At 33.1% G+C, this 13,407-nt stretch overlaps 2 protein-coding genes across 8 annotated transcripts in view; both read left to right on the top strand.

Moving 5' to 3' along the window:
- The window catches only part of LOC100744329 (elongation of very long chain fatty acids protein AAEL008004), a 38,621-nt gene extending 28,722 nt beyond the window's left edge, over positions 1 to 9,899 (top strand). For 3 of the 7 annotated variants that reach the window (XM_012387772.3, XM_033321737.1, XM_033321738.1), the window contains 6 exons: positions 2,882 to 3,072; positions 3,743 to 3,823; positions 4,650 to 4,733; positions 5,555 to 5,611; positions 5,686 to 5,791; positions 5,864 to 6,333. In XM_012387772.3, coding sequence (XP_012243195.1) covers positions 2,882 to 3,072; positions 3,743 to 3,823; positions 4,650 to 4,733; positions 5,555 to 5,611; positions 5,686 to 5,791; positions 5,864 to 6,333 — 989 coding nt within the window. Of the gene's footprint in view, positions 1 to 2,881; positions 3,073 to 3,742; positions 3,824 to 4,649; positions 4,734 to 5,554; positions 5,612 to 5,685; positions 5,792 to 5,863 lie in introns of all 7 variants that reach the window. The other 4 variants (XM_024368904.2, XM_012387770.3, XM_012387775.3 and 1 more) reach the window with 3 other exon arrangements.
- Positions 9,900 to 10,763: 864 nt separating this feature from the next.
- On the top strand, positions 10,764 to 12,847 carry LOC100745024 (ADP-ribosylation factor-like protein 8B-A). The gene is made up of 3 exons (XM_003490970.4): positions 10,764 to 11,277; positions 11,749 to 12,065; positions 12,147 to 12,847. The coding sequence occupies exons 1-3, from the start codon at positions 11,155 to 11,157 to the stop codon at positions 12,265 to 12,267; spliced, it is 561 nt and encodes a 186-aa protein (XP_003491018.1). The 5' UTR covers positions 10,764 to 11,154; the 3' UTR covers positions 12,268 to 12,847.
- The last annotated feature ends 560 nt before the right edge of the window (positions 12,848 to 13,407 follow it).

A 13,407-nucleotide genomic window follows, 5' to 3' on the forward strand; every position in this document is an offset into this window, starting at 1 on the left:
AATTCATGGCCAGTGTCCCCTGTGGATAATATGGAAATTGGATTATTCTTAATAAAAATGATACGATTGTGCTGGGTAAAATGATTAGATTCTATTTGAACAAAGTTGGAAAAAGTCGATGATTCTTCCATCCTTATTTCTTCTTAACCAGCACGTATGTTTAAGAGTATGCTTGTTATGGTTCATAAATGTTTTGCAATAGCAATAAAGTATTACATAAAAACGATGACGATAAGAAAAATAATGAGAATAATGTCAATAATAATTAAAGAGACGCAAAATTTACGATGGAAAATAAAATAGTCATGTATAATGCATGTTTAGTTATGAAATGAAACATTAATATAAGAAATAACGCATAAAGAATACAAATTATAACTCCATTCGGGAATAGTTGCTTGTAACAACTCATGTAAGAAATATGCAAATAATATACATAATCAAATATAAGTAGAGTTCTACGTTCAAAAAGATAACATCAGAAAAATATCAATATATGTACATTATTGTATATAAATAAGCAAACAAGAGTTCAAGTAAATGAATAAAACATATATGTCTTCTTCGACGTAAGCACATTGTACAGGGGTAACATTGTCTTAATGCGAAGATAAGCAAAAATTACAACTGTTCCACAAGAACTAAACTTTTAAAAGAATCTTTTAAACTTTTCAAAAGAATTCAAAAACATAAATCAGACTTTATCCATCATAGTCGACAATGCGGGTATATCCTGAATAGAAACTTCTTTGAAATTACGCAAGCATGAACACAAATAAATAAAAATTAAAGCAATAAAAGTTACAGATGACTATTCCTCAAATAACATCAATAGCAAACTATTACAAAATAAAAAATCTATTGTGGAATATATAGCGAAATTTCAAATATCTTTTCTCACTATCTTAAACCCCGATTTCTTTCATAATGCTACATTATAGTAGCATTTCCTGGCCATTTCCTGGCTACAGTTATACATTTCTAGCCTTCGTTCTTTACTTCATAAATTTTAAAGTTTTAGCTAGGTATCTGGAGCTTTTATCTGCCATCACTAACATTTCAACGAACCAGAACTTATATTTTTATTCGCATAATATCGACTCATATCAGTATAAAAATTAGTTTCATAAATATTTGTTTACCCAGTGGAAGAAGATTCTATAGAAACCTAACATGCTAATATTGCAAAGGATCGGTGATAGGGAATTCCAGAATTCCACATATCATTTCTCCCCACGTATCTTTAACTTCGCAACGCTTTCTCAAAAGCAGAGGAGAAACATTCTGCGTGTATCACTTATAACTTTTATCCATTATTATCGTATATTAAAGAATGCTTGAAAATACTCGTCTCTTTATCTTTTCCTTTATAAAAACTTTTCCTCGAGAAAACGATAAAGAAACAGAAATTTAGAAGTTTCATGATTGAACGACTTGATCCATGTTTTCTAGCACGACTAAGGAAGCACGGAATCGGAGATTTCGACGAGTGCTTGTGCAGGAAGGAAGGATAGAATATCATTATTCATTTATTTATTTATTTATTTATTTATTTATTTATTTATTTATTTATTTATTTATTTATTTATTTATTTATTTATTTATTTATTTATTTATTTATTTATTTATTTATTTATTTATTTATTTATTTATTTATTTATTTATTTATTTATTTATTTATTTATTTATTTATTTATTTATTTATTTATTTATTTATTTATTTATTTATTTATTTATTTATTTATTTATTTATTTATTTATTTATTTATTTATTTATTTATTTATTTATTTATTTATTTATTTATTTATTTATTTATTTATTTATTTATTTATTTATTTATTTATTTATTTATTTATTTATTTATTTATTTATTTATTTATTTATTTATTTATTTATTTATTTATTTATTTATTTATTTATTTATTTATTTATTTATTTATTTATTTATTTATTTATTTATTTATTTATTTATTTATTTATTTATTTATTTATTTATTTATTTATTTATTTATTTATTTTTTCATTTATTTATTAGGGTTAAGCCCGTTAGAATACATGTGTTTATAACAACAGGTAGTTACCGGATACAGAAACTTACAAAAAAGGGGAAAAAAAATAAAAATCTCGCATAATATGTGCTGATGAAAAAGTATGGTTAAGCAATAAATTTAAGATCAAAATAACGCCTCATAAATCAGTCGCTTATATGACACATCACCGGTAGAAAAGAAATTATGTGATCCAAAAAAACTATTAGCTAGAGAGCAGATACGATTAAGCAAGCGTCATTCCTCGTGATACAGCGGTAACCTGCATCAAAAATGAATTATTCATTTCACACGGCTGAGAGATACAGCCATCAGTCTCGAGGAGAATTTTTAACTTCTTCAGTAAACACGCAAATAAGAGACCGTATTCTCAGATTCGCCGAATAACTTTCAATAGTAGAAATTCCCGTAGCAAAGAAAATATCACGATCGAAGCGACTTATCACGTTTTAAGGTAGAATACTGAAAGAGCACCATAAAACCGCACCAAGGTCAGTCAGTTATTAAAACCAGCAGGAGACCAGTTAATTAAACACATTTTACAACTGGTTTTAACGCGTATAATAACGTATAGTATAATAATGCGATAGTTGACTGAACTTTTGAAGGTCGAGAAAAGTATAGGAGGATATCGCGTGAAGACACCTCAAGGTCGAGACCGATACACCAATGCTACGCCAAGGCAGCTGGCCATGCAACATCAACTACGGTCGATCGAAGACTGATATGTCCTAGAAGTTTTCTCTACGTTGATTAAATTTTTGAAATTATTGATGTATACCAATCGATCAAGCATTGATAGAATGTTATACCTGTAATTTATTTTTTTCAGATCAGAGAACAACGGACTGGTTCATGATGAGTTCACCGTTCCCCACTCTGTTTATCTGCCTGAGCTATGTATACGGAGTCAAAGTTTTGGGTCCAAAGCTAATGGAGAATAGGAAGCCCTTTCAGTTGAAGAACGCCCTGATAATTTATAATCTATTCCAAATGGTGTTCTCAGCGTGGCTCTTCTACGAGGTAACATTTCTACTTCAACTGAATGTCCCTCGTTGCACTTGTTCCTCTTTCCTCCTTTTTATATCTTGTTGTATCAAATAACGTGTCGTCTGAAGAATTTTTGTTGCCCGTTATAAAGTGTTGCCCGATTCAAAAATATATTCGTTGCATGAACAAGTCTGCGATGGTACACATTTGGCTTATGGTACATAAGCACGCACAATCAGTCTCTCCTGTATCAGAATATGCCACAGGGAACCAAGAATTACACACTAGCATCGTACGATGAATGATTTCTGCGAAAACATCGAACGTCCGGCTAATTCATCGAGTTCGAGATTGTGTGTGACCGATATCAATGGCACTGCTTAATTAATATTTACGAAACGATTGACTATATAAACTCTTACGTGATATCTTTTTCAATGCAAGATGCAGAAAGGTTGCTCGCTTCAGTATACAAAATTAAACGATTCGTTGTTGTTAGACAAATTAATATCGCTTGGACAATACTTTGAAAGACTGGCAAAACTTTAGTTAATACTTTCAGCGATTACAAATAACCGAGTCGTAATCGTGCTGCATTTTAAAGTTCGCGGAAGAACGCATTTCGGACTCGATCGATTAAGCCTTCGATTAATGCAGAGGAAAGCACAAGATAAAACATTAATTTTCAAACAAAAAAAAACAGAGTCTGATGGGCGGATGGTGGGACCAATATAGTTTCCGTTGCCAGCCTGTGGACTATAGCAACAATCCAACCGCGGTGAGGGTAAGTCTTGTCATACGTAATTTTCTCTGCAGATGGATCATCGACCGCCATTCCAACGAGACGGACCTCCACCAACGATCTTGTTCAACGATTTTTATATGCGTATACGTACGAGTATATATGAAAGAAAGATATCGTTGATCTGCTGCTCCATATTCCTCTATATCCTCAAATCTAATTTCATTAATTGTGACTATGACAACGTATACGCATATTCTTGACGATAGAACGTTTCATGTTTTCAAGGGCCTTGGATTGTAGAAATTGTGGAATTGTGCTATGATGCGAATTATCTTATGCTTCGTAGGCAGTCGACCAGGGAACGAAACCATCTATGAAAGAGGAGTAAACTATACTATAGCGCTTGTGGCTTGTGTATTTTGCGTTTCTACATTTGCTTTCTGTTGTTATCGTGTAATCTGTACTAATTACATCTTGGAATACCTGCATGCCAGTCCAAGTCCGAATTAACTTTTATTCCGTTAAATCCATTGATATCAAGAAAAAATCAAATGACAAACTGATTAACGATTCATAAACTTTCTGTAACTTTTACGTAAATTCTCCTGAATCCGAGGAAAATTTGGAGAAAAAATGATGAATATAGAAATAGGTAAGAACTGAAATTGTAGGGGAATGATGAACGTCGACGAAGACGCGTTCTTGTTTAGCCTTAATTAACACTATCGCGTCCCAGCCATTACCATGATTAATTTTTCTCTGAGAATATGCACACGAACGCCCCTTTCTTTTCTATGCCTTTCTCTTTCGTTTATTTATTCTTTTCATTGATCGGAGAATGGCCTCTGGGCGGTTGTGGTTGCAGATAGGAATGTCCGGATGGCTGACTGGCGACTATTCCCTAAGGTGCCAACCCGTAGACTACAGTGATCGACCCCAAGTACTAAGGGTGGGTGATATTCCCCATTAACACGCAAATGCATTACACTATGTCAAATACAACTTCTGCACAATCTGTTAGTTACACGATAAAACTATAAATTCTATATTGAGACATATAACAATGTTGGCAAAGTTTCTGTTGAAATTGAAAAATTCAAAAATCTAAAAGTTCGAAGATTTCGAAATTTAAAAACATAATTCAAAATTTCTTTAAACTATGCAATTTAAATGTGAAACTTTTATTTCGAGTACAGTTACATGTTTTAACATTGTTTTCTTCAGCAATATTCCAAGCGATTGATTGGATACAATTAAAAATTCTCATATTTTCTTTTCTCATAGTCTCTTCTGTCAATATTACCCAACTCTGTACTCATAACATCATTTTTCCTGCCTACATGCCACTAAATTTTCCGTAGTACTTGAGAATATTGTAGTTAATTTAGCAAGCTAACACACTTCGAAACAACCGCTTCATGCAATTAATGCCACTTAACAGACTACGAGTAGAAAACAAAAATTTGAAATAGACACCATTCACACGACGATATTACTTACTGGTTACCACCTAATAACTATCACAAATGGATACACAGAAAGATGCGCAATAAAATGTTACGACTGTTCATCAAAGCAACTCTATCAAAGGCAAATCTTTCGAGCATCTGCAATTCTTGTTCTTTTATTTATTCTATAATTTTTCATCATTAGAGTATATAATTTATTAGCGATAACGCTGTATCTCCAAGGATTTGCTCCTATTACCACGTGCATCGTATTACGAACAACGTTAAAGGGATTATCTAATCGATATTTTCCAAAGCGCAGATGGTGCACGCTTGTTGGTGGTATTACTTCTCCAAATTTACGGAATTCATGGACACGGTAAGTAACTGGAAGTAAATTACATTGAAAGTCTTTGATAATCTCGGTCGTTTTACTGTCCCCTATTTTTGTAGATCTTCTTCGTACTGAGGAAGAAGAACGATCACGTGTCGACATTGCACGTTATTCACCATGGTTGCATGCCAATGTCAGTGTGGTTTGGCGTTAAATTTACACCTGGTAAGGCAATTCACTTCACTGTCGCCAATATTTGCAAAAGTATCTTTTAACATATATCGTCTTTCCTTCCAGGCGGTCATTCTACTTTCTTCGGACTCTTGAACACGTTCGTTCACATCGTAATGTATACATACTACTTGTTAGCTGCGATGGGTCCGAGATTGCAACCGTATCTCTGGTGGAAGAAATACTTGACCGTCTTCCAAATGATTCAGTTCATCGCGGTTATGATCCACGCGTTCCAACTGCTCTTCATCGACTGCAATTACCCAAAAGCGTTCGTTTGGTGGATCGGTCTGCACGCGACTATGTTCTTCTTCCTATTCAACGAATTCTACCAGCAAAGTTACCAACAGAGGAGGAAGCCAGTCGCAAACGGCATGAAAAAGGATCATCAGCAGAACCATCAAGCCAATGGCGTGACGAGCGGTACAAACAGTAATTCGTCGGGAAGAAGGGATGCGGCCGATTATTACGTGAAAGGCGACAGCCTAGCCGCGTCAGAGCTCAATCTTAGGAAATCATACACGACGACCGAGTGACCCGATCGCGTTACGTCGTAGCCGTCATCAATTCATCTCGTCTTTTTCCATCGATTCCTCGAGTCGCATCCGGGCTTCGCTCTATCACCCTTCCAGTCCAATGATCCTTCGAGACCAATGGAGAAAACATTGAGTACAAAATTACTCTGTATTGCGACTGCGTTGTAGCGTATATTTGTGAAAGGGGATGGAAGGTGAGAGGAAAAGAGTGTGATACGAAGCAACGTACAAAGGTACTCCCGGATGTGTTGCGACTCAATGTCACGGATCCCTGACCTCGTGACTCAGGTATTCGTGATCCTTCTTCGGTTCGCTGTGCGTACACCTGCCACGACTGACAAGGTAACTCGTCTTTGAATCCACCCCCCACCCTCTGCAAAGGAGTATACGCGGGAAGCAAACAAACGAAGAAGCCGCACTGCCGTTCATGTAATCGTATCTCACGTAGAAAACTAATTGCATCGATGTCTCAATGAGATCGCGGATATAAAAATATGTAGAAAAAGTTAAGTTAAAAAGTTACAAAAAAGTAATTTTCATCGCCATCGCATTACCAATCATGGTAATTTATAGCGGTATTACGATACGCAACGGTAATTGTAGAATAATTGTTTTTATTGACCATAGTGAAATTGCAGCGTTTTCGCAGCACGCCCTCAAACCCCTAGGTAAAAATGGCCTCTCACCACTTTAAATCGGCTGAAATAACCCGATTTGATTTTCCCACCCTTTCGTGAAAATGAACATTGTTAAACATCATTTTTTGATTTACATACTTTTCAAATACGTCCGGACGATAGCTACTTGCGAAATGTTTTTACTGTCATCGGTTTGCGCGAGGTTCTAAGATTATATAAAAACAAGAAATTATATAAGAGAGTTAACGGTGAGTCTTGGATTAAATTACGTAACAATGCCACCGACCGTTGTTTTATTACATAATTCGGGAAGATCTCTTTTGCATTTTACTAGGATCCCGCGGGTGTTAGAAAATTTATACTTCATTATTCCAGAATTTGTGATCTTAATTAGGCCGATCTATAGTACACAATCTACGCACTTTCATACCAAGTTTTACGATTACATAAACGGTACGAAACCTGGGCTTAAATTCATATCCGTATGCAAGGTGAGTCAACTAACGTTAGCCAAAAATTTCTCTGTTAATTTCAATGATACGAAAAAATGATTAAGGAAGAAAATATATCGATATATAACGAAGAAACATATATCGAAAATATATCGTGACGCAAAAAATTTCTTTCTCAAGATCATAACCCAATATTTTTTATATAAAACGTTTTCTCCTATTAATAAAACTAAAAGAAAAATTTTTCGCTTGTGACGTTAAATGACTCATTCTATAAAGGATTGAATATCAAAAATAGCAAATTTCCTAATGATACTGATTTTAAACATATTTTAAATATTTCTAATTCCGTGAATATTTTCTTTTCACAACTCAGGCATATCCGTTATAAATCGATATATAAAAATTACTTTCAGTCGAACATGAATCATCGATACCGGCGTATACATATATTCGATTTCGAGAGATACTTCATCTACGTGGCAGCCCTAGGTACAGTGTAACATATTCAGCATTGTACATAAAATACATCATCTATTCAATATGTTCGACTCAAAAGCCATTCAGCTGAAATTAAAAGGAGAAAACGGAAAAAAATGTAAGGTAAAGGAAATATGTGCGAAGCAATAAATCAAGACAGTGTACAAAACTAATCATTTAAGCTATAAGAATGACTACTAATCGATGATGAGAATGATTTAATGATTTAATCGACAATGAATAACCGATTTTGTATATTTAAGATTTTTCACTGATTGGCTTTTATGCCGACTATATTATAGGCATCGCGAAGTCGCGCAAAGCTAAGGAAACTCACGTTTTCAATTACCGAACATTGAATCCTTGAAGGGACAAGAGAGCAACGTCATCCGTGCCTTGCGAGCAAACTGATGTGCCTTAATATCTGGAATGTTCTGATAATTACGCGCAATGATCATTCAAAGCTCAATATAAACAGCGAGGTGATCTATCGGCGAAAATTCATTAACGAAAAGCAAGAGATCGCGTTTCATTTTGTAACACGATCACTGGCGTCAAAGCTGTGATTACCAAAATATTTCGTCGTGTCACTTGTGATCTAGACATTAAGGTTTCAACTCAGAACGCGTCTTCAAACGAGCCGAATTAATCAAGGGGTTTTTTATCGTTTTTTTTGTACGTATATCATGAAATTATATAGGGTTAAATTGTTGATCAAATTTTCCAACATCACAGTTGTTGAAATTATTGTTAGAATTAAGAATATCTAGAAACGTTTATATTTTCTAGCGCAAACATCAAGTTCCCGAATTCCGCACAAATTTATTCTATTTTTCTAAGCGAATGCTTGTAATCCAACAGATCTGTGACGAAGATCATTCGTATATCCCATAAACCAATGTTTTCTAACATTCTTATCGATACTTGCTCACACTTTCTAAAAGAAAATCACAAATGTTTGTATGCCTGAGAAATTCTTTGTACATCTATCCATAAAATTACAGCGACTAAGATACGATTCCCGAATTTGTACCACAGATATAATCAGATAGTATGATGATACGATTGGTTTGCACAAAATGTCCACTTTGTGTTTCGTTCGCTTTGCACATTTCGTACACTCTGTACATAGATAGGATAGTTTTGTACCGTCGTAAGGAAAGGAAACAAAACTATTGAATAACACTTATTGTGCCACGCGAGAAAGGTCGAAAGTTAAAGAAAACGGCGAAAGAAAAGAAAAGTAAAAGCAGGTAACATAAATTAACGCGCGCATAATGATAATTTATATACGAATCTATATCTAGATATTACGAATAAAAAGTTGTTAAAAAAAACGTATGAAAAAGAATCTTCACCGAGACTAATGATTACTTTGTAATCGCGGCTATGTACATAATACTTGTAGAACAGTTAGAGAAAAATAACGAACATGTCTCACGTTTCATATTTTTTAAAGAAAAATTGTTTTTTTTTGCAAAGATTTTCTTTTGTACAAAAAGACAATATACAAAGATACCAATTAATTCTCATTAGTGAAAACTTTCAAACTTTATTACAAATGTTTTGCTAATGCGATAAAAAAAAATCACGAAAACCTATACTATACCAAAATTTTCTGAACAAAAATCTCGAGAATAATATTCGAGTACCCCTTTTATCAGACACATTCTAATTTGGCAAGAAAACTTATCAATTCAAATTTATCACTTGCTTACGCAATTAATTTTTCTATGGATAATAAAGAAAATTGTTTATTATTTATTTACAACCTCAATTTCAAATTGAAAAGTTGACGACAGAGAGAATACAATGTACGTAAGTAGATCCAAACGATTAATCAGACATTAAATGTGGAATTAAACGCAAAAACGATGAATACAACATATTTAAAACTCGAGTCTATGCATCGAATTGTACATAAATGAAAGCAATCATTCTATATATACAACGTGAACTTAATTATGTACCCTTGTTTCTTATGCACAGATAAGAAGAAACTATAGTAATCTAATTAAATAGCTGATATAGTCCTCTAGATCAGTGATGCATGAAGGAACTGAATAAAAGAATTGATACATTTATTATGATATTGACAAGATTAAAAGTTCTTGAAACACAAATTGATTGAAGCATATACAGTATACAGTACATTGTGTGAACTACCGCATGATAGAAAAGAACAATTCTTTTTCAACGTGCATTTGCATGGATTAATACCTACACGTATGTGACGCATTCATAATTTTCTGTCTCTTAGACAATAGTTCTCAATCTATATGTTACGATATTTAAATGATTGTTACGCGGGCTATTTGGGAACAATAATATAATAAATAAAAACATAACTTACAGCATCAATAACAGTTACCTCATATTTGCGCATAAACAAAATTAACAATAATTAAAAACGTATCGATGAAAAGATAAAATCTTATTCTTCGTAAACGAAAGATTGAGAACCATCAACGCTATAGTAACATAGTAGCTTGAAACTGTCGCGAATCATCTACCGCGACCGCTTCGTATACAACTTGCAATCTTACAATAACGGTCATTATTGTTTTAATGTGAAGACATTTCATTTTATTTCCTACAACTTTATATTAACAATAGAATGAATTTTCAACAATAGTATAAATAGTAGAAAAATCCATAGGCAGCAATAAATACATTTATATAGTTACAAAATTGGTCCTTTACTTCGATAAAAAATACAAAAATTTAAATTTCTGTTCATATCCCTATATGAATTCTATATTATAAAAGAATCTCTCTAGTCGATATAAAATTGTGCACATAAGCACGCGTATGTGCAATAAACCAGTACATTTGTTGGAAAACGGAACAGAAGTCGCCAACGCGTCCTAGTCAGTGAATTATTAATTGAACGAAGTATCAAAGAGTAACATCTAGTTGAGAATCGCTGTAACGTCTTCTGCTGCACGTCAATGCCCGAACTGTCAAGATCGTTCTACCACCATCTACTATAACTCGCAATAAACTTGTTTAGCGTGGAAGATATTACTTTTTCATAAGATAAATTCGTGTTTAGCATCTTGTGACGCATCACAGGCACTGGTGCCGCGCGATTAGTCAGCGCCAGTCACTGACTAGCGCGGTACATACTTTCGGAGTTGACGGACTGACGTCGTAGTCGAGTGCAAATGACTACATGTCAAAGTCAGTGAGCGGCGTACTTTAAGTGTACTTTCTACCGGTGGAGCTGGATTTCCTCCGATTGAATAAAAATGTTGGCTCTCATCAATCGAATTTTGGATTGGTTTAAATCCCTCTTTTGGAAAGAGGAGATGGAACTCACTCTTGTTGGCTTGCAGTACAGTGGAAAAACCACCTTCGTAAATGTTATAGCGGTACGAAAATTTGCTTTCATTGTTACAATTTAACGATTGGTATTCCTATTCGCGTTTTTATTAAATAAAACGTACCATGCTCATTTGAAAAATCACTAAATCGTCATATTTTACCATTATAAAAGAACAAAACGTGCACCGTTTTGGTTAGATTCTATATTTCATTCGGGATAACTTTGTAACTGATGTAAACCTTGCACCCGCCCTAATATAAAGATTTAAAATTACATATCTTCGCAATCATTTTCTGGAAGAAACGAACTTGATTGTTGTCGTTTTCTTTTGTTCCTTAATTTTAGATAGAATAGTGACCAATTCATAAGCAGTTTAATAAAATTATACATTAGTTTTTTCATAACATTAACATATTTGTTATTTTGAAACATTTTCTATATTTTATCACTGTATTATTTTATATTCTGTAATGAAACAAGTATACACCTATTTCTCATAGAATATAATCTTTTTCAGTCAGGACAATTCAGCGAAGATATGATCCCAACTGTTGGTTTTAATATGCGTAAAATAACAAAAGGCAATGTAACTATAAAGGTATGGGATATTGGAGGTCAACCAAGGTTTAGATCAATGTGGGAAAGATATTGCAGAGGAGTGAATGCAATAGTATATATGGTAGATGCAGCTGATTCTGAAAAAATAGAAGCAAGTCGCAATGAATTACACAATCTATTAGACAAACCTCAGCTATCTGGTATACCAGTGCTGGTTCTTGGTAACAAGAGGGACTTACCTCTTGCTTTGGATGAAAATGGGCTTATAGAAAGAATGTATGTTTGTTATTTAAAAAATTATAGTCATAGTAGTGAGTAAATGATAAATGTATGTCATATAAATACTTTCTATTTCAGGAATTTATCAGCAATTCAAGATCGTGAGATCTGTTGCTATAGCATTTCATGCAAAGAGAAAGACAATATTGATATAACATTGCAGTGGCTTATAGCACATTCTAAAAGTGGTGTTCGTTAATATGTGTAACTAATTTTATGTACTTACTCATCTTTATCGAAAAGCCCAAAATATTGATAGAATGGGGATCAAATGTGCAAGGGAGTGTTGAGTAATGATTTTATTCTGAATTGAGTGATCAATTATTGTAGACACTTTTTTTAAACCTAAGCTTTAGCTGTTATCTATTCAGTCATATAAAAATCATAGAAAGTTTGATAAAGGAAAAAAACAAAGAAATTATGCTTAAACCAAATATGCTCATGCAAATGATAACAAGACACATACATCCTGCAAGCACCTTAGAAATAAGTAACAATTTTTTATATTGTGTTTTCAGATAATCAATTTAAGTAACAGTGCTGTTATTCTAACTTAAATCCTTCAAGAAAAAATAGCATTTAATGGTTAATGTAGAAATGATGATAGCTAGTACGAATACAAGCGCAAAATAATATCAATTATCATATAGTACACATTTTTGAAACTATTTAATTAAGATTAATAGATCACAACATAGAGATTATGAACAATTGATTGCTATATGTACACGAATATGATGCTAAGTAAACTTGTATAATTAATGGAGAATTATTAACAAATTATATCAATTTATTACGATCCTTAAAGTATGACAGTTGTGTTATGTATATACACACACATACACGTATACATACATATATATATACATACATATGAAAAGGAATAAAACAATGTAATCCATTTTTTAAATGGATTCTTGCCTTTGATAAAATTTTTATTATCATTGGAAAATAAAAATAATAAAATGTTGTATGTTTTTAAAACAATAATATAGAATTTTAAGCTATGTTATCTTATCCAGTGCAGAAACGTTATTGGTTGATATGCATGACGTCATAGCACTATCGATTGTGTATTGTCGAGAGTCGATTCATCTTTAGCGAGTTTATTTACTGTCCTATATAGTTTGTGTAAGTGTAAGTATAATGATTGTATTAGGTCATCCCATAAGTTCGTGCCGACTTTTGTGTATACATTTCATGTGTCGATTTATAAACATACGGCGATAAGGGACCAATGCACTTAAGCTTAGCTGATCGAGAATAGGCTAGAGCAGATTTTCGTGGGTATAAGATCGTAATATAGTGAATAGGCTAGAGCAGATTTTCGTGGGTATAA

The sequence above is a fragment of the Bombus impatiens genome, unplaced genomic scaffold (genome assembly GCF_000188095.3).
Source record: "Bombus impatiens unplaced genomic scaffold, BIMP_2.2 scf_0487, whole genome shotgun sequence".
NCBI lineage: Eukaryota > Metazoa > Arthropoda > Insecta > Hymenoptera > Apidae > Bombus > Bombus impatiens.